General features: G+C 60.9%; 1 protein-coding gene across 1 annotated transcript; it reads right to left on the reverse strand.

Annotated features, from left to right (window-relative positions):
* Nucleotides 1-521: 521 nt before the first annotated feature.
* LOC142017165 (uncharacterized) lies at nucleotides 522-26,204 on the reverse strand. Its single transcript, XM_075001856.1, has 3 exons — nucleotides 25,850-26,204; nucleotides 2,532-2,692; nucleotides 522-818 (listed from the first exon to the last, which is right to left on the reverse strand). Exons 1-3 carry the CDS (start codon nucleotides 26,202-26,204, stop codon nucleotides 522-524), a joined length of 813 nt encoding a protein of 270 aa, XP_074857957.1.
* Between the last annotated feature and the right edge of the window lie 1,376 nt (nucleotides 26,205-27,580).

The following is a 27,580-nucleotide window of genomic DNA, read 5'->3' on the forward strand; positions in this document are numbered from 1 at the left end:
CGGGCGAGGGCTCCCCACGGGGAGCATGTTAACATACGCCCCCCCAGAGCCCCTTCACTCAGCACCCAGCAGAGGCTCTGACCCACATCGCTCCAGCTCTGCTCCCCCTGGCCTGCCCCCGCACCCTTGTCTGCAGGACCCGGATCCCCTGCTTGCAGCAGAGCTGCCTGTGGGGGAAGACAGGGCCGTACCCCCAAGTTTACTGGGCTCGGCTCCCTTGTAAGGTAAAGCACCAGCTGGCTGATACACTGTAGCAAACACCTTTATAGGGTGGAGCAAGGGGTCCCAGTCTGTCCCTGCCCAGCCCTGCTACACACACTGACAGATAATTAGGGGTTAAATAGGATCCAAACACTCATAAATTAGAAGAGACGGGCAGGTGCCGCAGAGCCTGTTGGGTGATGCTGCCCCCGGGCTCTCAGTCTGCTGGCCGCGGAGGAGGGCACAGCCCCGGCCCCATGGCTAGGCTCCAAGCAGCTCCCCCAGCTCCGTGTCTTGGGGTGGTGGCCCAGGGCTGCCTCTCATACAGCTGAGCTGATCTTGCTGTCTGTGGCACCGAGCTCTTCCTCTTCCTCCCCGGAGCACGAGGAGCCGGGTCTGCAGCCAAGCTCGGCAGCACGGCGGTGCAGAGACTCCACGCTGGCCCCGGGCCTGTGTGAGTCCAGGCCCCTCTCCTGCCGCCGCGGCTCCCTGGGAAGCAGCTTCTCAGCACCTCTGCTGACCCCTCTTTGCTTCTCAGCCTCCCCTTGGGCCACCTGCTCCTTGGCTTTCCAGCTGCGTTTCCACTTCATCCGGCGGTTCTGGAACCAGATCTTCACCTGCCGGAGACCCACAGCAGGTGAGCACAGAGCATCCCCAGGCGCCCGCCCACCCACCCCCCCGGTGCAGCCTCTCCCGGCGCAGACAGGCCACCAGCCCTGGGCAGGGCATGGCTCGGCTAATGCTTCCGACTTTATTGCTGTGACCTGTTACGGGGCCCTAGGGCTGGAGCTGGGCCCCGCTGGGCCATACGCTGACCGACACGCACTGCCAGATCCCTAGCCAGGGGCCCAAAGAGAACAATAGCTCAGCCCCCTCCTGCGTTACCCATCCCCGAGGTGACCCCCAACCGGGTCAATCACCCTGCGCTGTCCCCCCGCACTGGGTCACCCCACTCTGGCATGTGCCCCAAGAACTGCCTGGGCCCATTCCTTGCCACCCTGAGGTTTCCCCCGAGGGCTCCCAGCTGACACTGATCCGCACCAGCCCTGCTGAGTTGAGCCCGCTGCTGGCAGCTCCCTGGCTGCAGGAGGGAAGCAACAGCACCTGTTCTTTGCTCAGCTCCCCGCAACCATGTGCCAAGGGGCAGGCGGTGGCCACAGGGCAGAAATGCAGCTTGCCCTCCCCGGCGCGCTCTGCCTGCGAGGAGGCTGCTGGGCTGGATGCTGAGTTACGCCTCTCTGGGTGGTGGGGGGGCCACAGTGCTCTGTCCAACCGCTGTCCATTGCCTCTCAGCTGCATAGCACGTGCTGGAGACCTTTCAAGGAGCTAGACTCACACCAGGGTCCCAATGGACACACAGATAGGCTAAGCAGTCACTCTGCAGAAAAGGGCCTGGGGATTACAGCGGATGAGAAGCTGTACAGGAACCAACAGTGCGCCTGTGTAGCCAAGAAGGCTAATGGCATATTGGGGTGCATTAGGAGGAGCATTACTAGCAGATCTAGAGAAGTCATTATTCCCATCTCTTGGGCACTGGTGAGGCCACACCTGGAACATTGTGTCCAGTTCTGGGCGCCCCATGACCAAAAGGATGTGGATGCATTGGCAGGAGTCCAGCAGAAAGCAACAGAAATGGTTAAAGGACTGGAGCACCTGACCTATGAGGAGAGGCTGAGGGATTTGGGCTTATTTTATCTACAGAAGAGAAGACTGAGGGGTGATTTAATAGCAGCCTTCAACTTCCTGAAGGGGAGCTCTAAAGAGGCTGGAGAGAGGCTGTTGTCAGTGGTGACAGATGGCAGAACAAGGAGCAATGGGCTGAAGTTACAGTGGGGGAGGTGTAGGTTGGATATTAGGAAAAACTACTTCCCCAGGCGGGAGGTGAAGCACTGGAATGCGTTGCCTAGAGAGGTGGTGGATTCTCCATCCCTAGAGGTTTTTACGTCCCAGCTTGACAAAGTCCTGGCTGGGAGGATTTCATGGGGCTGATCCTGCTTTGGGCAGGGGGCTGGACTTGATACCTCTGGAGGCCTCGTCCAGCCCTAGGGTTCTCTGGTTCTGTGACCAGTGGGGCTATACTCGCTCTAGGTCCCAGAACATCACACACACTCACTTGCACCCAGAGCCACAGTCCTGGGGGTCAGTTTGGGGCAGGGCCCTGTTGCTGGTGACCTGTTTCTGGAGGGAGTCGCTGTGCTGGTGTCGGAGGTAAATCCTCTGGGCTCATCATTGCAAGAGGGGGCCCAAAACCCATCAGCTCTGCCCCTCGCCCACAGCTCAGAGGGAGGCCAGCAGGTGACCCCCCGCTTTCCCCTCCAGCAGGGCTGTACCTGCGTCTCGGTCAGCATCAGCGACGTGGCCACCTCAAAGCGCTTGGGCCGGGACAGGTACTTGTTGAGCTTGAACTGGTTCTCCAGCTCCAGCAGCTGCTGGCTGGTGAAGGCTGTGCGGGGCCGCCGGCACTTACCCATCAGGCTGGACTGTGGAGTGGCTGAAAGGGAAGAAGAGGGCTTGGGTCAGTAGGCAAGCGGGGGTTGGGGGGACAGGGTGGCCAGGTGCCACAAGGAACCCCTTCCTGGGGACAGGGCTGGGTGCCTGCCCCACCTGAGGCTGAGCACCTAGACCCAGGGTCAGGCCCCTGCTTCGCCACTCATGCCTTTGGGTGAGGCTCAGTCAGACCAGCTAGCGCTGCCCTGTCTTGCTGGGGGCACTAAAGGGGCATGTGCTAACGAGCGGGACGTGCTCAGGCTGGGCTGGGGGGAGCAGATGAGGTTGCTGGGAGTGGGGTTGGGCAGCAGGAATTTCCGGGATGCGTCTGAGAAAGACAAGGCTGAGCTGGGGAAGTTTCACTCTGGTGGCACAGGACTGGGGCAGACAGGATGCCCCCTGAAGCCAATGGGTGGGAGCCCTTGAAGGGGAGGTGTGAGGCTGGCTGGCCTGGGGACGAGCAGGGGCGGGGGCAGAGCATGAGATGTGTCCCAGGCTGAGGGGCTGGCTGCGGCACGTCACGGGCAGCCGAAACTGGAATAAAGCCTGCCCAAGATAGCGAAGGCCAAAGCGGATTGTGAAGAGCTCCAGGAAGATCTCACCAAACTAAGTGATTGGGCAACACAAGGGCAAATGAATGTTAATGTGGATAAATGTAAAGTAATGCACATCGGAAACCATAAGCCCAGCTAGACACACAAAGGGATGGGGACTAACGTCGCTATAACCACTCAAGAGCGAGATCTCGGTGTCATTGTGGACAGAGCTCTGAAACATCCACCCAATGTGCCGCAGCCGTCGGAAAAGCAGAGAATGTGAGTGATCATTTAAAAAGGGACTGAGGATGAGACAGAGAATGTCTAATTGCCTCTGCAGAAACCCCTGGTGCGCCCACGGCTGGAATGGTGTGTGCAGACGCGGTCCCCTCACCTGCAAACCGGAGATCTCGGCATTGGACAAGGTTCGGAGAAGGGCAACAGGAAGGGCGAGGGGGTTGGAACAGGAGTCATATGAAGAGAGGTGAAAAAGCCTGGGACTCTCCAGCTTCGGGAAGAGGAGACTAAGGGGGATGTGAGGGAGGGCTGTAAAATGAGCCTGGTGTGGAAGACGGGGTTGGCCACTGCCGGCAGACAGGCTGCCGGGCTGCATGGACCCTCCGCTGACCCCGCTGGCCGTTCCTAAGTCACAGCTGTCAAGAGGAGCCTGAAGGTCCTTAGAAGTGGAGGAGCCACAAGCATCGTGACCATGGCCCCACCACTGCCCCGCCCCATGGTCTGCGCCACCTCCCCCTCCTCCCGCCGCCGTCCCCTCCCCCACCCACACCAGGCCTGCCCCGATCCAGCCCCCTCTCATCTGCCCCTCCTCTGCCTCTCGGGGTGGGAGGGAGCCCCTGGAAAGGTGGCTGAGAAGCATGTGCAGTGAGGCGGGGGCCACGGGAGGGTGCAGAGGCGGGGGCGGGGCCACGGGAGGGTGCAGAAGTGGGGGCGGGGCCACAGGAGGGCGCGGAGGTGGGGGCGGGGACCACGGGAGGGCGCGGAGGCAGAGGTGGGGGCCACAGGAGGGCGCGGAGGTGGGGGCGGGGGCCACGGGAGGGCGTGGAGGCGGAGGCGGGGGCCACGGGAGGGTGCAGAGGTGGGGGCCACGGGAGGGCGCAGGGGGGGCAGGGACCACAGGAGGGCGCGGAGGCAGGGGCGGGGGCCACGGGAGGGCGCAGGGGGGGCGGGGGCCACGGGAGGGGGCGGAGGTGGGGGCGGGGGCCACGGGAGGGGGCGGAGGCGGGGGCGGGGGCCACGGGAGGGCGTGGAGGCAGAGGTGGGGGCCACGGGAGGGCGCGGAGGTGGGGGCGGGGGCCACGGGAGGGGGCGGAGGCGGCGGCGGGGGCCACGGGAGGGCGTGGAGGCGGAGGTGGGGGCCACGGGAGGGCGCGGAGGTGGGGGCGGGGGCCACGGGAGGGCGTGGAGGCGGAGGTGGGGGCCACGGGAGGGCGCAGGGGGGGCGGGGGCCACGGGAGGGCGCGGAGGCGGAGGTGGGGGCCACGGGAGGGTGCGGAGGTGGGGGCCACGGGAGGGCACAGGGGAGGCGGGGGCCACGGGAGGGCGCGGAGGTGGGGGCGGGGGCCACGGGAGGGCGCAGGGGGGGCGGGGGCCACGGGAGGGTGCGGAGGCGGAGGTGGGGGCCACGGGAGGGTGCGGAGGTGGGGGCCACGGGAGGGCACGGGGGGGCGGGGACCACGGGAGGGCGCGGAGGCGGGGGCGGGGACCACAGGAGGGCGCGGAGGTGGGGGCGGGGCCAAGGGAGGGCGCGGAGGCGGGGGCGGGGGCCACGGGAGGGTGCGGAGGTGGAGGTGGGGGCCACGGGAGGGCGCAGGGGGGGCGGGGGCCACGGGAGGGGGCGGAGGTGGGGGCGGGGGCCACGGGAGGGCGCAGGGGGGCGGGGGCCACGGGAGGGGGCGGAGAGGCAGTGGGCACTACAGAGAAGAGGTGTAGTGGGGATGGGAAGGGCAGATTGGGCGGGTCCCTGGGGCAGAGTGAGGGCTCAGCCACAGCCCAAGTGCATCCAGCTGCAGCCCCCAAAGGGAGGTCGGCCACACCTGGGAGGGGGCAGGGCTTAGCCTCTCCTGACCTCTGACCTCTGCCCTCCCTGCCCTCACGGGGACTGCATGGCCGAGGGGCGCTGCCAGGCGAGGCCAGGCCCCGGTGGGGCTCCAGAGCAGCTTAGCCCTGGAACCTGCCCGGGTCCCAGCTGGGATTCCGCCGCAGGATCTCTGCCCCGACCTGCCCGGGTGCAGCTCGCGTGGAAGGGGGCTGAACCCTGCTCTACAGCTGTCAGTGCTGCGGGTGGGGAGCAGCCAGCGCCCGGGGGCAGCGTGAGGGGGAACCCCTGGGGCAGGCCAGGGAAACGAGGCCTCTCCCGGGGGAGCCCTGGCCGGCCCCAGCAGAGACGTTCATGCAGCCTGTGCCCCACAGCCTGGCAAGGAGGGACCCAGCCCCGCCCCATGGCAGCACACGGGTGCAGGGCACCGCGGGTGGCTTCCATCGCCTGATCTTACAATAATGGTTTTATTGCCCTGCCGCTATTAAACTGCCGTCCGCTTTATCTGGGCTCGTTTTGCCAGGGAGAGCGATTGGTGAAACCTCCTTGATTAGCGTGAAGTGTATTTGATTAGCCCCTGCTGCCGCAGGCTGCGATAAGGGGTAGGGGCAGGCCCTGCTATCTCCTAATGGCCCTTTATCACAGGGCCTGGATGAATCTGAACAAAGGCGCCTTTGAGAGCCCCGGTGGCAGGCCCAGGGGCGCACCCTTTGATCCCCCTGAGCGCCGCTCTGCCTTCTGCATTGGCTGTTTGGGGCTCCGCCTTACGGCCTTGCGGGGAAGCAGCAGCTGCCAAGGCCGGATGGGGCACAGGGCAGGAGGCGCTGAGCGGGAGAGGCAGGGGCAACAGGATACCCTGCCCCAGGGCACCTCCCAGTGCTTCCTCCCACTCTGAGCCCATCATAGGGCCGGTGGTGCTGGTGGGTGGCTGGGAACACCAGGCACAGGGAGACCCCGGCCCCAGCACAGAGATCTGCAGCACGACGCCCACCTGCAATGCCAGCAGCAGGTCCGTGCCGCAGGGGGCTGATCCCCCGACCACCAAGCAGGAGGCTTCCACGCGGCCAGCGCACCAGGTGGACTTAGCCTGAGGTTGCCCCGTGGAACTCAGCATGGGGTGCAGGGCACCCAGGAGATCTGCACCCCCTCCGCGGAGCCGGTGGCTCCACCATGGGAGCTCGCACCACCCATCTGGCCAGGGCTGGGGGATGCTCCGACCCCTCTGCCCACCTCCAGCCCTTCTCCACCAGGGCAGCTCAGAGCCCATCACAAGCATGATCGGAGCTTTAGCAGCTGCAGCTCCCATGTAGCCAGAGCACACAGCCCCTCAAACCCCGGCCCCTTGGGAGCCACAGGCTGAGCCAAGACTGGAGCACGTGGGATGCAAGTAGAAACCAGGGTCACAATGCTCTTCCCTCTGGCTCCGTCGGGATCTCGAGGTCTCTAACAACCCAGGGGTGCTCTTCGTGGGGAGCAGAGTCCTGACCCCACCTCCAGTAACGCTGATCTACTGCCCTAGAGCCCCTGCAGGAGGCAGTTGTCCCTGTCTACTCCCCTGCCAGAGCACTGCGCACAGCCGAACAGCGGTTGCCCTTCGGAGGTGGCTGCCCTCCACCCTCCGCCCCACCTAGGCCCCAGACTGTTTGGTGAGTTTCCTAGTAGCCAGATTTTAGATGTTGTACATTTCACGATTTCAGCTGTTTTAACCGAAGCTGTCAGCATTGCATTTGCGGGGACCCACCCCAAGGAGGAGAAGTGTGGGGGGGCTGCGGTGCTGCCGCACTTCTGCCCTGGTGCTGGCAGTGGCACTGCCTTCAGAGCTGAGCAGCTGGAGAGTGTTGGCTGCTGGCCAGAAACCCAGCTCTGACGGTGGAGCTGGTACCGGCAGCAATGCAGGAATCAGGATGGTACGGCATTGGCACCCTTCTGCACTGACATCTGCAGAGCTGGGCCCTCATTCAGCAACCACCACCCTCCAGCCTCCCAGCTCTGATGTCAGCACAGGTGCAAGGGTGGCCTCATATGGTGCTGTCACCCTTACTTCTGTGCTGCTGCTGGCTGGGAGCTGGGTGCCTAACCAGCAGCTGCTCCTCTCCAGCCACTGCTCTCTGGCCAACCAGCTCTGGAGGCCGCGCAGAAGTAAGGCTGGCTATATGGTGATCCCCCACAACTCCTGTCTGAGAAATGCTGTGCAACCTGTACAGTACAGGGTAAAACCCATGCAAGACCAGATTTGACCTGGGTGGGAGACCAGCTGTCGCAGTCGGTGATGGTTTTTATGGCTATGAATTGGTAGGGGCCCAGTGATGGTGCAGGACAGTCTGATCTCTCTAGGTTCTTACATGGCACCTGACATCAGAGCACCTACGATTTATCCCCGTAAACCTTTATAATTCTCAGTTGATGCAACATCCATAAATTCCCACATGACACATGATTAACACGGTCGGTTTGGCCCCAGTTAATTGACTCTTGTTTGTAAAGAGTAGTGACAATGGACAGGGCTGTCTCAGGGCTGTGTGCTCTTATTAGCTCAGGGAGGCTCCTTCCTGGTACCCTTGACTTCAGTTCCCATGCCGACAATTTCCCCCCTCACTGCTTTGTCTGTACGCTTCTCGGGGCCTGGGAATTTTGAGCAAGCCCTTCAGGGTCACCTGCATCAGCCCAGGTGGGCAGAGGAGCCATGTGCCTGGACCAAGCCTATGAAACTGGTGCTATCTATCCATGCCATCCAGATCATCACTATGTCCCAGTTCCTGCCAGCCTCCCTCCCCTTCCTGGCTGCTTCCTCAGTACGTATCGCATCGCACTGCAAATGTCCGCCCTACACTTCGCAGTCTGCCGGCCCAGGGAGGTCTGAGAGAGCTGTGTGCACGCCACAGCAGGGGCCATAGGGTTAACAGAACCTCTGTTCATGTCAGGTGTGTTCTCCCCTGGAGAGAGCAGAGGCCGATCCTCTTGTAGAGCCCAAAGGGGCACATTCCACATCGCTGGCTTTTAGTTACCCACGCCCCTCCGCCCAGTTGTGCCGCCAGACTCTCAAGGAGGTGGGGGCAGGAAGGTAACACCTGCGCTTGGCCCACTCCTGGCAGGTTTTTGAGAGGTGCAAAGATCTGCTTCCTAATGCGCATGAGGAGGGTTTCCCTTGGAAAGGGGGGCAGCGTGTACTCCTGGTAATACTCCTGGCAGCCACCAGACCCTCCTGTTACAGATACTCATGTAACCGACCAGACAGACCCTGGAGAACTGTTGGGTGTTAGTTGTGGTGCAGTTCTAAGGGGTTCCCGACCTCAGCTTCATGGCTGAGTGTGACGACAGCTCCTAGCTGCGCTCACACAACAAGCCACGAAAACACTCAGAGTCCAAGCTTGCATCCTTATTCAGGGGCCTTCAGGGCTCCAGAAGCAGCAATGGTACCAAAATGCAAACCAGGTGTTGAGTTCAACAGGGGCATCCTGTCCACAGTAGGCTTTCCAACATACAGGTACCAGCTACTACCAGGGACGCCTTCCCTCGCTTGTGTCACCTATGCCAGCTGAGCTCAGCGGAGGGCCAGCAAGCTCTTTCAGAGGACAGGGGAGTGACTGGCATCTGTTTAGGATGCAGTGACAGATCCATGAAGCACCCTACATCCACAAAGCCCCGAGGTGCTCTACAACTCATACAATTAGAGTCCTACCAAATTCTTAGACATGAGAAACACACTGTGGAGTGTGACCGCTGGGCTCCCCTGGGATTTTCCAGGTGCTTTTATCCTGTACTGTGAAGCGTTCACAGAAGATGTGTATGTGATGGGGTTCAGGGGTCCCCATGCACAGCACCCGGTCCGCTGGCAGGAGTGACTCTCACTCAGCAGGTACAACAGGAGGTTTATTAGGCAACAGATGCCCAGTTTCTCACAGAAGCGACAGTACAGCAGTCAGAGACAGTCCTTCCAACCCGTCCTGGGGAGAAGACCCCGAGGGGTGCCCCTCTGGGGTGTAGCTTTCCCCCTCCTCAGGCTGGCTGCCTTCCCTCTCTCTTCCCCCAGCCTCTAACTGCCGTTCCCCGATTCAAAAACCCAGCTCGGCTCCTCCCTGCTCTTTGTTCAGGGCAGAGGTGTTACCTGCCAGTTGTAGCCCCAGGGTCATCCTTAGCCACTGGGAGCTGCTCTGCTTGCCTCTCACATCCAGCCTGACTCACACATGTACTCCCCCCACTCCATCACATCTCTTCCCACTTCCAGAACGAACTGAGCAGGGTCACTTAGCCAGTGACCTGGGGAAGTTCGGGGCCCTCCCTGCGTGACAGGGCATCGGCTATGGTGTTGTTGTTCCCCTTCACATGGACCACCTCCATGTCGTAGTCCTGCAGGAGCAGACTCCACCGCAGGAGCTTGGCGTTGGCCCCTTTCATGTGATGCAGCCAGGTCAGGGGTGAGTGATCGGTGTACACGGTGAAACGCCGTCCACACAGGTACGGCTGCAGCTTCCCCAGCGCCCACACCATGGCCAGACATTCCTTCTCTATGGCCGCGTAGTTCTGCTCCCGGGGCAGCAGCTTCTTACTCAGGTACACGATGGGGTGTTTCTCCTCTTTGTCATTCACCTGCATTAGCACCGCCCCCAGCCCCACGTCTGAGGCATCGGTGAACACCAGGAAGGGTTTGTTGAAGTCTGGATTTGCCAGCACTGGGGCCCTGACCAGAGCCTCCTTCAGCGCGCAGAGGGCCTCTTGGCACTGCTCGGTCCAGACCACCTTGTCAGGCTTTCCCTTTTTACACAGCTCCGTGAGGGGGGGCTGCAATGGAGCTAAAGTGGGGAACAAACCTCCGGTAGTACCCCGCCATCCCAATGAAGGCCTGGACCTGTTTCTTAGTCTGGGGTGTTGGCCAATCTCTGACAGCCTCCACTTTAGCTGGCTCTGGCTTTAAGCAGCCGCTGCCCACCTTGTGGCCCAGGTAGGTTACCTCAGCCATTCCCACCTTGCACTTCCCTGCCTTGACAGTCAGACCGGCCTTCTGGAGTCGGTCCAGCACCTGCTTGACCTGGGACACATGGTCCTCCCACGTCTGCCTGAAGATGCAAACGTCGTCCATGTAAGCCAGGGCAAAGCTCTCCATCCCTTTCAGTAGCTGGTCCACCAGACGCTGGAAGGTAGCGGGTGCCCCCTTGAGGCCAAAGGGCAGGACCAGGAACTTGTAGAGCCCCACAGGAGTGATGAAAGCCGACTTCAGCCGGGCATCTTGGTCTAATGGCACTTGCCAGTACCCCTTGGTGAGGTCTATGGTGGTGAGGTAACGGGCTCCCCCCAGCTTGTCTAAAAGGTCATCAGGCCTGGGCATGGGGTAGGCGTCCGAGACAGTGATGGCGTTAAGCTTGCGATAGTCCACACAAAACCAAACAGATCCATCTTTTTTAGGGACTAACACCACGGGAGAGGCCCAGGGGCTGGACGAGGGATGGATCACCCCCAGAGCCAGCATGTCTTTAACCTCCCGCTCTATGTCCTGAGCCGTCTTCCCTGTGGCTCTGAATGGCACACACTTGATAGGGGCGTGGATGCCTGTCTCTATTCGGTGGACAGCCAGGTCAGTGCATCCTGGTCTGTCTGAGAACAGCTGTTGGTGTGAGTGCAGCACCTCCTTGATCTCTGTCTGCTGGGCAGGGGTCAGCTGGTCTGAGAGGGGAATAGACTCCAGCAAGGAGCCTGCTCCAGTCCCTGTGAGTAAATCCACCAAGGGATCATCCCCCTGCCCCTCCCAGTGTCTGCACACGGCCAGCACCAAGTTCTCTCTGTCCCAGTAAGGTTTCATCATGTTCACATGATAGACCCAGTGGCTGTGGGCCCGGTTTGACAGTTCCACCACATAATTCACGTCATTTAGCCGTTTGACGACCTTGAAGGGCCCATCCCAGGCCGCCTGCAGCTTGTTCCGCCGCACAGGTATAAGGACCATCACTTGATCCCCGGTGGCATAGGCTCGGGCCCTGGCGTTACGGTCATACCAGACCTTTTGCTTCCTTTGGGCCATGGAGAGGTTCTGCCTGGCCAGGCCCATGAGCTCGGTGAGTTTTTCCCGGAAGGTCAGTACATACCGTACCACTGACTCCCCTTCAGGAGAGGCCGTCCCCCCCCACTCTTCTCTGAGCAAGTCCAGGGTTTCCCCGTACCCTCCTTCTGTACAGCAGCTCAAACGGGGAGAACCCCGTGGATTCCTGGGGCACCTCCCTGTATGCAAACAGCAGGTGGGGTAAGTACTTGTCCCAGTCATGGGGGTATTGATTCATGAAGGTTCTCAGCATCTGCTTCAGAGTCCCATTGAACCTCTCCACCAGCCCATTGGTCTGCGGGTGGTAGGCTGTGGCCCAGGTGTGCCGGACCCCACACTTGTCCCACAAGCTTTGCAGCAGGGCCGACATGAAGTTGGACCCCTGATCTGTGAGGACCTCCTTGGGGAACCCCACTCTGCTGAAAATGGACAGCAGTGCATCCGCCACGGTGTCAGCGTCGACAGAGGTCAAGGCCACTGCTTCTGGGTATTGCGTGGCAAAATCTACCACCACCAAAATATATTTCTTCCCCGAATGCATTGCCTTGCTGAAGGGTCCCACTATGTCCATAGCCACTTTCTGGAAAGGCTCCTCTATGATGGGCAGTGGCCTCAGGACAGCTTTCCCCTTGTCTCGGCCCAATCCGAGTGCCCACTGTCAGCACCACCCGCCTTGGCCGCCAGCCCCTCTGGCTGCTGGGACTCCACCCAGTTGACTCCATGACCCCCCGGCCTGCTCAACCAGTCTGGGAGCTTGAGGCACTGGGCTGCTCTATGCCCCTTTCGCCCACAGCGATAACAGCCTGGGTCTTGTTGTATCCCTCGGGCCGGCTGCTCTGTTCAGGCTCTGCTTGGCTCCCTGGGGGGTGGGTGGCCGGCCTCTCTTTCCTGGGCTCTCCCAAGAGGTGGTCCCCTCTGTTGTACAGTCAGGAACCGGTCTCTCTGAGATTCTCCCTCTCTCCGGGACTCCCTCTCCCTCCGGGACTCCCTCTCTTTGTGGGGCTCACTTTCAAACCTGGCCCAGCTGTTTGTGAAGTCATCTGCCAGTTTCCCTGCATTGTGTGAATCCCCAGGCCTCCGGTCCATGAGCCACACCCTCAGGTCAGGTGAGCACATCTCGTAGAATTGCTCCAGGACCACCAGCTCGATCAGGTCCTCTACGGACTGGGCTCCCATCCCGAACACCCACTTCCGGTAGTATTGCCTCAGGCGGGCGGTTGTACCTACATGGGTTTCCTCTGGCCTCTTCTGCGCCTCCTGGAACATCTTCTTGTACGTCTCCGGAGTCAGCCCGAACTTATGCAGCAGGGCCTGTTTGAACCGTTCATAGTCCCCAGGCTGCAGCCCCTCCAGCTGGCTGAGCACCGCTGCGGCATTCTGGCCCAGCAAGGGGGTGAGGTGCCGGAGCCACTCAGCCGGGGGAACCTCATGCAACTCACATGCTCGCTCAAAGGCGGTAAGGAACTCGTCCATGTCCCCTGGGTCCTGACACTGAGCCAGCACGCGTGCCTCCAAGTGACTGGCCACCCCGATCCGTCTGGCCCTCTCCCCGCTTACCGCAGCTGGGGCCTCTTGGTGTCTCGCCCCTGCCATGGCCCGCTCATGCTCCCGCTCTCGCTCTCTCTCCTCCCGCTCTCGCTCTCTCTCCTTCCGCTGTCTCTCTTATAGCTGGCGCTCATGTTCACACTCTCTTTCCCGTTCCTGGTGCTCTAGTTCCTTTAATCTCACCTTGAGCTCCATCCGTCGCAGCTCTGCGGTGGGGGACTCTGCCCGCGATGGACCACCGCTAGCTGACAGCAACCTGGCGGGCACCTTGTGTGTCTGACGGCATCGAGCCCCTGCTCCTGTCGGAGAATCCGAAACGCTTCCCGAGGCTGACCCGCCACTTTCTGTCGGGACAGGCTCTGCCCCCCCCGGATCGGTCATTCTCTTCCAGCTGGGCAATCAGCTGGGCCTTGGTCGCCTTCCCCACGGTCAGGCCCCTCTCTCTGCACAGCCCTGCTAGCTCTGCCTTCAGGAGTCGGGTATAATCCATCTCCCCGCTGTCTCCCGGGGTATCCACTCACCAGAAGCAGCTGCAGGAATTGCTCTGCTCCCCCTCTGGCTCTTGTGAGGCTCCGTCCTTCTCTTGCGCTCAGTCAGCCACTGCTGGGAGCTCATCCGTGGGTGCAGTGCATCCCACTTCTGACACCAGTGTGATGGGGTTTAGGGGTCCCTCTGCACTGCACCCCGTCTGCTGGCAGGAGTGACTCTTACTCAGTAGGTACAACAGGAGGTTTATTAGGCAACAGATGCCCAGTTTCTCACAGAAGCGACAGTACAGCAGTCAGAGACAGTCCTTCCAACCTGTCCTGGGGAGAAGACCCCGAGGGGTGCCCCTCTGGGGTGTAGCTTTCCCCCTCCTCAGGCTGGCTGCCTTCCAGCTCTCTCTTCCCCTAGCCTCAAACTGCCGTCCCCCGATTCAAAAACCAGCTCGGCTCCTCCCTCCTCTTTGTTCAGGGCAGAGGTGTTACCTGCCAGTTGTAGCCCCAGGGTCACCCTTAGCCACTGGGAGCTGCTCTGCTTGCCTCTCACATCCAGCCTGACTCACACATGCACTCCCCCCACTCCATCACAGTGTATTTCTCAAATTAGGGGGTTTGCCCCAAAAGGAGGCTGTGGGGGGAGGGCCACAGTATTTGCCATCCTGACTCCTGCACTGCCTTCAGAGCTGGGCTGCTGGAAAGCAGCAGCTGCTGTCTGGGAGCCCAGCTCCAAAGGCAGCACCCTGCCAGCAGCAGCACAGAAGTAAGAGTGGCAATACAACACCTGGTCTCCCATACATCTGTGCTGGCAATGGCTCTGCCCTCAGCACTGGGCTCCCAGTCAGCAATGACCACTCTCCAGCTGCCCAACTCTGAAAGCAGCACAGCTCCAGAAGCAACTCCGAAGGAAGGGTGACAGTATCACAACCCCCTACAATAACTTTGCAACCCGTCCCTCCCCGAGCTCCTTTTTGGCTCCTACAAGTACAACATGTAGAAATTTCAGATTTAAATTGCTGAAATCATGAAAATTATGATTTTTAAATCCCTATGACAGTGAAATTGACCAAAACAGACTGAATTTGGTTGTACCCTAACTAGAGCTAGTAGGAAAGTCTCCGCAAAAGCAGGACTAGAACTGAGACCTTCCCATGATGCAAGCAGGCCAGATGTCAGCTCATGCCAAGGCCCCAATGTCTCTGCTGAACCCTGACAGATCCCTAGCTAGGCCCATTCTCGCTCCCCATGCCTTAGTGCTGTCACAGTCAGGTTAGCGTGCCAAGGCAGGGCTTGGTGCTCACAGAATGCCTGAGAGTGGTGGCCAGCATCAGCCGCAGCTACATCAGCTGTAAGCCACATTGAGCATTTGTATTGTAAGCCTCTGTGAGTGTCACTCAGCAGGCAGCAGACAGCCGTTAGCCAGTCTGCTGTGCTCACCTCTGCTGAAGCTGCTGTGTCCTGGCCAACAGGGAAGGTCCATCAACTCCCTATGCACTATTGTGAGATGCTAACGAGGACAAAAGATGTTGGCGGGCTCTCACCCACCCCCCCGAAGATGAGTCTTGCAAGGGAATTCCTCCCATCCGCGGAGCTTGCAGCTCTGAAGAATAGGAATAAAAACCCCTGGCAGGAAGGAACTGAATCTCTGTGCTGTTTGGGCTGTCAGGCACAAGGGTTACTAGGTCTTAAAAGATCCCCTGCTTTTAGTGCAGGTTAGCCCTAAAGACAGAATCATAGAATCCTAAGGCTGGAAGGGACCTCAGGAGGTCATCTAGTCCAGCCCCCTGCCCAAAGCAGGATCAACCCCATCTAAGTCATCCCAGCCAGGACCTTGTCAAGCCGGGACTTAAAAACCTCTAGGGAGGGAGATTCCACCACCCCTCTAGGCAACACATTCCAGTGCTTCACCACCCGCCTGGAGAAAGAGTTTTTCCTAATATCCAACCTACACCTCCCGCTCTGTAACTTCAGAACGTTGCCCCTTGTTCTGCTGAGAACCGTCTCTCTCCATCCTCTTTAGAGTTCCCCTTCAGGAAGTTGAAGGCTGCTATTAAATCACCCCTCAGGCTTCTCTTCTGAGAACTAAATAACCCCAGATCCCTCAGCCTCTCCTCATAGGTCATATGCTCCAGGCCCCTAACCATTTTTGTTGCCATCTGCTGAACCTGCTCCAACACATCCACATCCTTTTTATGCTGGGGGGCCCAAAACTGGATGCAGTACTGCAGATGTAGCCTCACCAGTGCCGAATAGAAGGAAACAACCACTTCTCTAGATCTGCTCAAAATGCTCCTCCTAATGCAGCCTAATATGCCATTAACCTTCTTGGCTACCAGGGCACACTGTTGACTCATATCCAGCCTTTCATCCACCATAACCCCTATGTCTCTTTCTGCTGAACTACTGCTGAGCCAGTCAGTCCCCAGCCTAGAACATTGCTTGGGATTCTTCCTTCCCAAGTGCAGGACTCTGCACTTCTTGTTGAACCACATCAGATTTCTTTTGGCCCAATCCTCCAATTTATCCAGGTCACTCTGGATCCTATTTCTACCCTCCAACATACTACCACGTAATAATAAAATCCATCCTAGAACTCTCCAGGGGTGGATTAAAGCAATATCTGAGCCCTTAGCTGTTACCTTCTAAAAGCCCAGCAAGATGAGAGAGATGGCAGAGCCCTGGGAGAGGATAAGTCTAGAACCCATCTACGCAAAGGGAAGTAAAGACGACCTGGGGAATTACAGACCAGTCAGCTGAACTTCAGTGCTGGGAAAGATAATGGAGCAAATAATAAAGCAATCACCTTGCAAACACCTAGAAAATAAACAGGTGATAAGTAACAGCCTGAATTTGTCAAGAACAAATCATGTGCAACCAACCAAATAGCTTTCGTTGGCCGGGTAACAGGCCTGATGGACACGGGGAAGCAGTCATAGGACAGATATTGAGTTTAGTGAAGCATCTGTTACAGTCTTGCATGACCTTATCATAAACAAAGCGAGGAAATCCAGCCCTAGGCGGGGCTCCTCCACCGTGGGTGCAGAACACTCCCAGATGGTGGCGGTTGGTGGTGCCCAGTTGTGCTGGAAGGGCTCAACAAGTGGAGATACGCAGAAACCAGTCCTGGGTCCAGTTCTGTTCTCAAGGACTCAGATAATGGCAGCGAGCACACAGCTGTCTCAGTGGTCACCTGCTCAGGAGTAGGACGTCTTCATGTCACCCTCCCATTTGAGATTCCTGCAGCTGCCATGTGGCTACTGTTGGCCACTGGTCAATGGCCAGGTGTGATGGAGTGGGGGGAGTGCATGTGTGAGTCAGGCTGGATGTCTGAGGCAAGCAGCAGCTCCCAATGGCTAAGGATGACCCTGGGGCTACAACTGGCAGGTAACACTTCTGCCTAAACAAAAAGCAGAGGAAGCTAAGCTGGGTTTTTAAATCGGGGGCGGCAGTTAAAGGCTAGGAAAAGGGAGAGCTGAAAGGCAGCCAGCCTGAGGAGGGGGAAGCTACACCCCAGAGGGGCACCCCTCGGGGTCTTCTCCCCAGGACAGGTTGGAAGGACTGTCTCTGGCTGCTATGCTGTTGCTTCTGTGAGAAACTGGACATCTGTTGCCTAATAAACCTGCTGTTGTACCTGCTAAGTGAGAGTCTCTCCTGCCAGTGGACGGGGTGCAGTGCAGGGGAACCCCTGAACCCCATCACACCAGGCTACTGCACCATGCCTGACAGAGGCCCTGGCTGCCCACGGGCTGGCCACAGAGGGAGCTGTCCAGCAGCAAGCAACATCCAGACAGGACCTCGACAAGCAAGTCGGCCACAGCCACCCAGCAAATCCACTGACATCGATCAGCCAAGAAAGCTGCTACCTAATCTATTCGACCCCATCCCAGTGTCCTGAAGGAGAACAAAACTCGTCGGGTCGGCCCACCCCCTCCCCTCCCTGTTCAGAGATCCCAAGGTCAGAAGGGACCATTGTGACCATGTCATGTGAACCTTCTGCCCGAGCCGGCTGGCAGAGCCTGCATTCAGTCCTGTCTGAGAGCAGCAGCTCCGAGGAAAAGGTCCAACTGCAGTGTGACACTTGGTTCTGCTGGAGAATCCAGAACCGGCTCTGTCTTATCAGTGGCTAATTACCCTCAGTGTTAAAAATGTATCTCTGATTGCCAGCCAGGGATTGACTGCCTGCCCCTTCCTGCCCCTGGGTCTTCCTAGACCTCGGATGGGCAGAGCGACTCCTCTGTCGTGAACCCCAGCAGATGGCTCTGTGTGGGTTTAACATAACCCACACGTCCGTCTGTACCCTAGGTGCTCCGGGTATATGTTTAGCTCGGACACCTCCAGGCTATTTTCACCTAACCTTTGCATCAGAAGTTAAATGGACCCGTCTGTGCCAGCGGGGGCTTGGCTGGAGTGCCTTTGAGCCCCTCCTGCTGGGGGCAGGGTTTGCTCTTTGTCTGCGTCCCAGATTGTGGGGGTCCCTGGGCCCTGCCCCCACCCACATGCAGATGTGACTCTCATTCAGCAGGGAGGATTTAAGTCCCCTGGTTCAGCTCTATGTGTTTCCTTTTGCCCTGTGGTAACACCAGGTGAGTGCCTCAGTTTCCCCAGTCCCTGGGCTTATTAAGTTATTAGGCCAGGGAGTGAGCCAGCTTTTTATGTCGGGCTCCACTTTTCATCCTGGCAGCTAGCGTGGCCCCTGCAGCCTGTCGAATGCCATCCGCGCCGATGGAAGGTTTGATTATGTTCATCTCAAGGAACCCTTTTGGCACGTGGGAGAAAATACGTCTGTAGAATGTAAAACCGTTAGGGGTCGGTAGGAACAGCTGACTGCACAGACAGGAAACCAGTAACTGATTCGGGCTCTTTTAATGAGAGGGATGAGCCTGAGCCCCAGCTGGCGCATGTGCTGACCCCCACGAGGAGGCCCACCCCCACTTTGCACACCTGCCTTAGGCAACAGGGACCCAGCATAGAACAGACTGGACAGCACAGGGACCAGAACCCGTCAGTACTGTCCAGCTTGGGGAGAGGGGCCCAGAGGGGTCCCCGAGGTGGGCCCTGGTCCCCTTCCTCCCTCTCCAGCCAGACCAGACTGCCCCTCCCCCCAGCCCAGTTCCAATTCACACCAGCCTGGCCCCTCCTCCGCCTCTGTCCTGTGTCCCAGGGAAGAAAGGGTTCACCTGGTTGCCTGGGTTACAACGAGCAGGGATGGCCATTGGCTACCTGTGAGATGTCACCACAACCAAACTCCCCTCCCCGCTGTGCACTGATTGTGCCTGGGGAAACTGAGGCACCCGCTGGTGTTACTGCAGGGCAATAGGACACACATGGAGCCGAAGCAGGGGACTTCAATCCTCCCACACCCACGGCTTCACTGCCTGCCCACCTCTCCTGGAGGCTGCCCAGCGTGACTGACATCAGAGGTACTTTCTACACCTGCTGGTGATGATGTGACTCTCCCTGCATCCGCCATTCACTGGCACACCAAGCTCTGGCCCCCCAAGTGGGACTGGGGCCAGCGCAGCTGCCTTCCTGGTCCTAGGTAGAGCTGACACAGAACTTCTGGGTTCTTTGCCCTGGCTCAGTCAGCTGGGAGGGACCTGTGGGATTCACTGTTAACTGACTGTTTCCATTTGATCTCAGGTTCAGCCGGTCTGTTTTCGCTAAGAGCCGTATCCCCCGGGGGCCCAGGGTGGGCCTGGTGCACCAGCAACAAGCTCAGGACTCTGAGCAGCTCGGGCAGACAATGCCCCTGGCACTGACCCCCAGGACTCACCCGCATGTCCCTCTGGGCCAGGCACCATCCAGGCTCCTTAACCATGTGCCCAGCTCGCTGGCTGCGCTCTGCCAGGCCTCCGCCAGGCCCCAGGGCTGACGAGGTGCACAGCTGGAGAGGCCCAGCTAGCCCTAGTCCGACCTCCCCCAGGCGATGCCTCACTGCCCTGCACTAAACTTACTGGCTAAGGCAGCCTCCAGGCAGGAGCTGGAGAAGCCGCCGCTGTCCTTGGCGGTTTGTCCCAGTGACTGATGCCCTCCCAGTTAACAGCTCCTGGGGGGATGTGTCTGGCCTCAGGTCCCGCCACTGGCGCTTGCTCGGCCTCACTCCACTTCCGTAGATTAAAGTGCCTGGTGAGCGCCTGCTGGTGTCCCTATGCACTGCAAAGCAGACGCTGCTCCAGCAGCCCAGAGGAGGAGGCAGCTGGAGCCCCGATGGCCCTCGCTCCAACGCCCTTTCTCCAGCCCGGGACCGTTCCTAGGGCTCTGCTCTGCACCCAGCCCACAAGCTTCTTGCACATGGAGACCTCTGAACTGGCCTCCGTGTTCCTGTCAGTCTCCCCAGGGCTGTCTGCAGAGTAGCGTTGCCTGCCTGGTATGGCCACTATCTCCCTATTTACACCTGCCAGCGCCAGCCTCGGGAGCCAGGTGCCCCGAGACAGGTGCCCGGGGCTTGCAGGCTGGCGCGTGCCCTGTGTCTGAGAAGGGCCGGTGCTGGCAGTGCCAGAGGAAGGTGCAAGGAGCCCCTCACTGGAACAAGCTGTTGAGGGGAGTTGGTACCTCACCCGGGGCTGGTGGGTGCAGCCAGCAGCAGAGCTGACAGTCCTGCAGGGTTATCTGCCTGGAGCACCCACGGCGCTGTCCCAGCATCATGGCTTTAACCCCCGCTCAGCACCTGGCCTTGGCACTGCGCTGCACTGAGCTCTGCGGGTCAGCACTGCCTGGCTATAGCGAGCAGCGTGTGATGGAGTGGGGGGGTTGCATGTGTGAGTCAGGCTGGATGTGTGTGAGACAAGCAGAGCAGCTCCCAGCAGCTAAGGATGACCCCTGGGGCTATAACCTAGGCTGGCAGGTAACACCTCTGCCCTGAACACAGAGCAGGGAGGAGCCGAGCTGGGTTTGAATCGGAGGCGGCAGTTAAATGCTGGGGAGAGGGAGCTGGAAGGAGCCAGCCTGGCGAGGGGGAAGCTACACCCCAGAGGGGCTCCCCTCGGGCTCCTCTCCCCAAGACGGGTTGGAAGGACTGTCTCTGCCGGCTGCACTGACACCCCTGTGCTGAGCTGGGCTCTGTCTCCTCATCAACTCCCTGTTTTACCTGCTGAGTGAGAGTCACTCCTGCGTGCAGCTGGGGTGCAGAGCTTGGGGACCCCTGAACCCCATCACACAGCATCTCCCCATTTCACACTGGCACAGCTGGAGTAACTTTGCTGCAGCTCCAGCTCCAGGCCAGACACTTGTTACCAGGCCATTCTCAGCCTCCTCCTTTAACCCTTCCACTTCTGACTCCCTGTCCAGAGAGCGGACAGCATGGGAGTCACAGTGTGGGGGGTCCCCAGCCCTGCCCCTACCAACAGGCAGACGTGGGTCTCACTCCCCAGGGAGAGCAGCCGGTGATCAGGCGACGGGGACACAGTGTAGAACAGACTGGTCAGCACAGGGACCAGAACCCGTCAGTACCGTCCAGCTTGGGGAGAGGGGCCCAGAGGGGTCCCCGAGCCAGGCCCTGGTCCCTTCCTCCCCCTCCAGCCAGACCAGACTGCCCCACCCCACAGCCCAGTTCTAATTCAAACCCGCCCGGCCCCTTGTGACATTATTGGGCTTTAAAGTGACCAGGCAAAACACGATTGCAACTACTCCTAGGTGTGCACCAAACCTTGGGCCAAGCAGGGTGTCTACTGAGTCTGTCTGTCCTGTTCAGATCATTTCTGTGTGTGGAGTTAGACAGACAGACTGGACTCGATGACCTCCCGGGTCCCTTCCAGCTCTAAGAGATGTGCAATGCCCTGGAAGATTTGTGCTCCAGAAAAGAAATGCCCTTTAGGAAAAGAGCTACTGACGGAGACCTGTGCTCTTTGTCAGTGGCCAGGGATGCTGCAGAAGCAGTCAGAGAGGAGGAGGCCGTGAAGAAACGTTATGCAGGAAACGTTCATCCTTTTGTTTAAAAGAAAAGCGGGAGACGCCGCCCTGGCGAGAGAAGCTGCTCAAAGGAAAGACGCGTTGGCTGAGGTGGAGCCAGAAGGCCAGGCAAGGCCTAGGGAACATTAGGAGGAGCATTTCGAGCAGATCTAGAGAAGTGGTTGTTCCCCTCTATTTGGCACTGATGAGGCCACATCTGGAGTAGTGTGTCCAGTTTTGGGACCCCCCCCCCAGTATAAAAAGGATGTGGATGTGCTGGAGCAGATTCAACAGAGGGCAACAAAAATGATTAAGGGGCTGGAGCACAAGACCTATGAGGAGAGGCTGAGGGATTTGGGCTGGTTTAGGTTACACAAGAGAAGACTGAGGGGTGATTTAATAGCAGCCTTCAACTTCCTGCAGGGAGCTCTAAAGAGGATGGTGAGAAACTGTTCTCAGTGGTGTCAGATGGCAGAACAAGGAGCAATGGTCTGAAGCTGAAGAGGGAGAGGTGTGGGTTGGATATTAGGAAAAACTCTTTCCCCAGGCGGGTGGTGAAGCACTGGAATGCGTTGCCTAGAGAGGCGGTGGATTCTCCATCCCTTGAGGTTTTTAAGTCCCGGCTGGACAAGGTCCTGGCTGGGATGACTTAGTGGGGGTTGATCCTGCTTGAACCAGGGGGCTGGACTAGATGACCTCCGGAGGTCCCTTCCAGCCCTGTGATTCTGTGACTCTGTGGAACAACTGGCTGCCACAAACTCCGCATCTAGAAGCAAAGGGAAGACGAGTGGAGACCGCACCCTCCCGGAGGCAGTTTGACTAGGACAAGGCAGGTGTGTTTAGTGGGTTTTATGTCACAACCCAGCCCCAGACACATATGACTAAACTCCTCTGTTACCGGCAGCTCCCCGGGGGCTTTGTGATGAGGGTATGTGGCTCTGAGCAATTACCAGGTTTGCTGTGAGGAGGGAGAGGGCGTCCCTAGGGGTGTGCCAGGGGAAGACAGCTGTCTGTGTGAAATGCCTGGGAATGAGGTTTCTGAGTGTTGGCTTAAGGCCGGGCTCAGTGACTTTCCTCGGCGCAGGCCGGAACGGGACCTTTGCAGCTCGCTGTATGGGCCAAGTGCCGGTGACACTTTTAAAGTCACCAACAGCCCTGCTCACAGCGGCGTCTTTAACAACCCCGTGACGAGGCAGAGCTGTATCGGTCAGGCAGGGGCGGCAGCATCGGCTGGGCTCTTGTTAATCCACAGGGCCCTGGCTCTGAGCAAGCTCCCGGCTGTGTGGGGGTGGGGGGGGCGGGGCTGAGCTCCCACCTCGTGTGCCGAAGGAAACCAGCTCATGTGCCACTCTTGGCACCCGTGCCGGGGGCTGCTGGCCCCTGGGCTAAGGTCTCAGAAGGGGCGCGGCATTAGCTCCAGCCCAGGGAGAACTCGGGGATCAGGAGAAAGTTTCGCTGGCGTGGAGTGACGCTGGTCAGGTTGGAGCCCGGCCTGAGGAAAGGGGACGTAGGGGAGGAGGATGGATTGTTGGCTACTGACGCTTGTGCAGGTGAACCTGAACAGGAGGAAAAGGAGCGGCGTGAGGGAGCTCCGTGGGATCTGCCATGGCTTGTGGAGCCCAGCGGCGTATCTGATGGGCGTGGAGGGCGGCTCCGTTTCCCGGTGTGTGTCCGACTCCAGCCGGGGGCGCTGGGACACAGCAGAGAAGGTCTCCGCGCGTCTGTGTGCCTTGAGCAGCAGCAGTCTGGGGGGAAGAGTTTCTTTCCGGTCCTTTGTGTGCACAAGGTGCCTCTCAGCCTGTGGTAGCTGATGGGCAATTGTCCCAGCGCTGGTTCAGAGAGGGACCAGCCCTACGTGTGTGTCTGCCAGGGAAAAGGCTGCTGTAAATTGGTTGCATCCAGATAACGTCCTAACAAAATCCCAGCAACCCAACGATTCCAGTGCTGGTATGTTACCTGTTCCTAGTGAGCTGCTGGGGAAGGGGGAGGTGACTCTGTTGATTGAGGTGATGCCCTTGCCAGGGCACAAGGAGAGCACAGAAGTGATTTAGCACCCACAGGCTATACCACCATAATCCTAATCCTGGAACTTCTTGCAACAAGGCCCCTTGCCAGCTTTGTCCACATGTCTATTCTGGAGATCCCATCACTGGGCCCGACCATGTTAATCCAGAATCACTGGCACGTTCTCACGTTCCTCAGCTAGTGTCATATACGCCATCCTGTGCCAACAATGCCCACACCCCAGGTGTATCGGACAGACGCAAACACTCTTCCACAAGGAACGAATGGACACAAAACAGACATCGAAACACTCCTGATCCACCAGCCTGTCAGCCAGCACTGTAACGGAGCGGGCCCTTCTGTTAACGACCTGAAAGTCTGGGTCTTACTGAAAACGGACTTGAACAACCATTTGCAGAGGGAAGCTCAGAACTGTCATTTATATTCAAATTCAACACATTAACAAGTGGTTTGAACCAGGACAGCCATTACCTGGCCCATTACAAGGACTGTTTTACTTACTTTATCTTATCTAACTTTTAACCTCCCCACCCCACACCCCTCTCCAGCCGCCCCTCTGATTTGCCAACCTTGACAACAACTTTTCTGATTTGCCAGCCTTGATAACAACGTGTGGCCTTCTGTGCCTCATAGATGGAGTCTTTTCTGGTGTGGCTCTGGTCTGGAGAAGTGAGTCTGCCCCTGAGAGCTCAACGCCTACTAAATTATTTTGTGAGTCTTTAAAGTGCCAGGTGCCTGCTGGTTTGGTTTGGTAGAGGTGATTTGATCGTGGTGCCCAATGACGGTGTGGAACTGAATTTGTGCCAAGGGAGAAATGAGTCCTACGTGTGTGTGTGCTGGGCCAGGGACCTTCCTCTGGGCAGTGCAGAACGCTGCAAAGGGGAGGACAGAGCCTCTGCCCTGTTATCTCCTGTGGCTAAGGGCTTGCCAAAAGCGGGTTGGTGGGCCAGGGATGCTCCTGGGCTCAATGGACCTCAGAAGAAGGCGCCGGTGGCTCAGCAGAGCTTCCCTTCTGCAGAATCAGGGGAAGGTGAAGCGTTGCCCAGAGCCCCTCAGGAAGAGGCTGCTCCCGGTGGCTTGTGGCAGCAGTTTGCAGCGGCTGAAGGCAGTGGAAGTGATGAGAAGGGAAGAAATGGCCCGGGGCAGGAGGTGGCGGTGTGGGGGCGGGAGGCGCAGGGCCGGGGGCTGAGGGTTCCCCCCAAGAGCTGCTGCGGGTAATGCTCAAAAGCTGAGTTCCCGGGGCTGGGCCTCCGGGGGCTGTTACTTTAGGAAGAACAAACTCCAGGAGAGAAAATCCTCGCGGGGCTCAGCTCAGGTGCCGCCGGCCCCGGCCCCCCAGGGAAGAGTAACGGTAAAAAGTGGAGCGAGCGGCGCAGCCCGGGCAGAGCCGCAGGAAGGCCGGGCTGTGCGGTTCCTCCTCCCCGGCCCCGGCCCGGTTCCCGTAGGGCCTAGAGCCGCTGCAAGGAGGAGGACGCGCAAGTCCGGCGCGGAGCTGGTACCGCAAAGGGCGGGGGCTGCGGCCCAGGACCGGGGGGCGGTGTTCGGAGCCTTTCCACCCCCGGCGGCTCTGGTGGGGGCTGGCCCCGCGGATCACCTGCTCCCTCTGGGCGCGGGCGGAACAGTCCCGCTGGCCCGAGCGCCGGAGAAAGGCGACCCCGGAGACGGGATCTCAGTGCCGGCTGCCGGGCTCACCGCGGGGGCGGCGTTCGCGGCCCCGGAGCTGCCCCCCGGCCCGGCCCGCTCCTGACCTCAGCGCCGCCCCGAACCCCGGCCGAGCCCGGGCCCGTTCCCACCGGGACGCGCTGCTAGGGGGCCCGGTAGCTGCACCCCCTCGGGCTGAGAGGCGGGGGCATGGCCCGGCGGGGGGAGGGGTGCAGCCCGGCCCGCTCCGGTGCGCGGCTCCTACAGGCCGATGCCGCCCGGCTGGAGCTCTCCGGGCCGCCCGGCCCCGCCGCGAGTTCGAGCCGCAGCCCGGGGCCCGAGCGGCCCGGCCCGGCCTGTCTCGGCAGCTCGCGACAGGTCCCAGGGGAGAAAAGGCACCGAGGGCCCGATCCCGCCTCTGCCCCCGGCCGCGGAGCGGGTCGCGGGCCCCAGGGCGGAGCTCTGCCTGGCAGGTGCCACGAGGTTTTGTGCTGTTTCGCCTCCGAGGGCGCCTGCCGCTGCGCCGAGCCCGGCCCCAGTAACCGCCACCACCGGGGTGTCCGGGAGCCGGCGGCGCCCCCGCCCCCGCCCCGCGCCTGGCTCCGGACCCCTCTCCCGCTGCGCTGCGCAGGCTGGTGGGGGTCGGGCCCCTCCCGTGTAGCCGGAGCCCGTCGGGGGCGGGGGGGGAGCAAGTCAGGCCGGGCGCGGACGGGCGGTGCGGGACCCATTGGACGGGCTATGGGGCTCCCCTGGGGGGGCCGCCAGCGCGGCCCTTGCAGCAGGAGAAGCGGGGCCGCTCCCGGAGGGGGCCCGTCCCGTCCCGTCCCGTCCCGTCCCGTCCCCTCCCGCCGGATCGGGGCCCTGCGCCGGCCGGGTCCAGGCACTCCGGGTTCCCCCCGTGGGGCTCCGCGTCCCGCCCGCTCCCGGCCGCGCCCCGCGCCCCCTCGCAGCCGGTACTCACCGGGCAGGTCCGAAAGCCGCGGGATCAGCACCCCGGCGCGGATCCAGTGCCCCAGCGGGAGGGCGGCCCCCGGGTGCTCGGCGCCGGGCGGCGGCAGGTGCGCGAAGCCGCCGTAGGGGAAGGGCGGGTACAGGGGGGCCGCGTACAGAGGCAGCGCGCTCAGTCCGGCGCCGGGCGTGGGGCTGAATCCCGGGCCGGGCAGGGGCCGGCCCTGGGGCGCCGGGCTGCGGGAGCAGGAGCCGGGGCTCCCCGCCGCGCTGGGGGTGCTCAGCCGCTGCGGGGAGGCTCTGGGCGCGGGCCGGCCCGGCTCCTCCGCCAGGAGCGCGTCGATGCCGAAGTTCCTGGACTTGTGCATGGCGGGTGCGCGGCGCTGCGCGGCCCGGCGGAGCTGGGGGAGAGGCGGAGCCCGCCAGCCGGCCTCGCCCTCGCCCCCGGCCTGAGCGCCGCCGACCTCCGCCAGGGACTGGGGCTCCGGCGGCGTCTCCGCAGACACCTCCCCCCCGGCTGCCCCACCCTTCCCGGCTTCTCATTGGCGCCCCCGGGGCCCGCTGCCCCCCACCCCCTGCAGGAGCGCCCGGCCGGGAGGGAGCCGCTGGGGGACCGGGCTCGGGACTCGGTACCCGCCCCAGCCCCTGGTGCCGAGGCCAGCGCCGGGGCGGCCCGGGACGGGGGCTGCCGGGGCCGAGCCGAGCCGGGCTGGGATGGGATGGGGGCTGCGGGGGCCGAGCCAGGGTGGGGACTGCGGGGGCCGGGCCGGGCCGCGCCGCGCGGGCAAGTTAAACACGAGCCAAGTTCCGAGTAGTTCTCGCCGGCTCTGGACGCGACGGACACACGGCCCGGCCCGGCCCGGCAGCCACAGGGGGGCGGCGCTGCAGCCGGGGCGGGGCGCAGACCCCAAAGGCGCTGCCCCCTGGAGCGGGCCGGGCGCGGGGACACGGCCCGTGTGAACGGGGGAGAAGGAGCCCCGCGCTGCCGGGGGCTGGGCTGGGCTCCCCGCCGCCGGGCGCGCAGCGGGAAAGGGCCGGCTGGGGGGGCGGACACGCGCTCCCGAGCGGCCGCTCTGCACCCGGCGCTGCCCTCCCAGGCTGCGTCCACACGTGCAGTCCTGCTTGGAAAGAGGCATGCAAATGAGGGGGGTCTGAATTTACATATACGGCGCCTCATTTGCATATTCCCCTTTTCAAAGAGGAACGCGAGTGTAGACACCGCCTGGGAGAGCAGAGGGGAGAGAAGGTCCCGCCCGGCCCCCGGGTAAGCGGGGCGCAGGGGGCCGGGGAGCCCCTGTGCTGAACTTGCCCTCGCTGCTAGGGAGCCCAGTGCGGAGCCCCTTAGGGGGCTGGAAACCCAGAGGCGCTGGGAGGCCGGGGCTGGAAGTGGCCCTGCTAATGGCCAAATCGAAGAATACTAATGAGGCGCCGACATGAACATTCATTGCCTCATTAGCATGCTGCCGGCTGTGGCAGTTGGCAAGTTTCCTGTTTCCACCCCGCAGGGCTGGTCCACAGCGGGGTCCCTTCCACAAGGCCCCGGCAAGCCTGGAAATCCCCTTAGTGCTGCCGGCTGCTGTGTGCCGGGTCCTTTCCGAAAGCGCCCAGTCGGGGAGCCGCGCAGGAGCGAAAGGCGGCAACTTCCAAGCGCCAGGGCTAGCGGCATGCAAATGAGGTGATGAATATGCATTGCAGCGCCTCATTAGTATTCTTCCATCTGGCCATTAGCACGGCCTGTTTGAAG

This window comes from Carettochelys insculpta, chromosome 8 (assembly GCF_033958435.1).
Source record: "Carettochelys insculpta isolate YL-2023 chromosome 8, ASM3395843v1, whole genome shotgun sequence".
Lineage (NCBI taxonomy): Eukaryota > Metazoa > Chordata > Testudines > Carettochelyidae > Carettochelys > Carettochelys insculpta.

Bases quoted from the DNA above. Each gene is read 5' to 3' on its own strand.
- LOC142017165 (XM_075001856.1), bottom strand. From the start codon at position 26,204: ATGCACAAGTCCAGGAACTTCGGCATCGACGCGCTCCTGGCGGAGGAG. The intron at 2,693-25,849 runs GTGAGTACCGGC...CTTCCCTTTCAG, and splicing joins GCGGCTTTCGGACCTGCCCG to CCACTCCACAGTCCAGCCTG. The intron at 819-2,531 runs GTACAGCCCTGC...GGTCTCCGGCAG, and splicing joins TGATGCTGACCGAGACGCAG to GTGAAGATCTGGTTCCAGAA.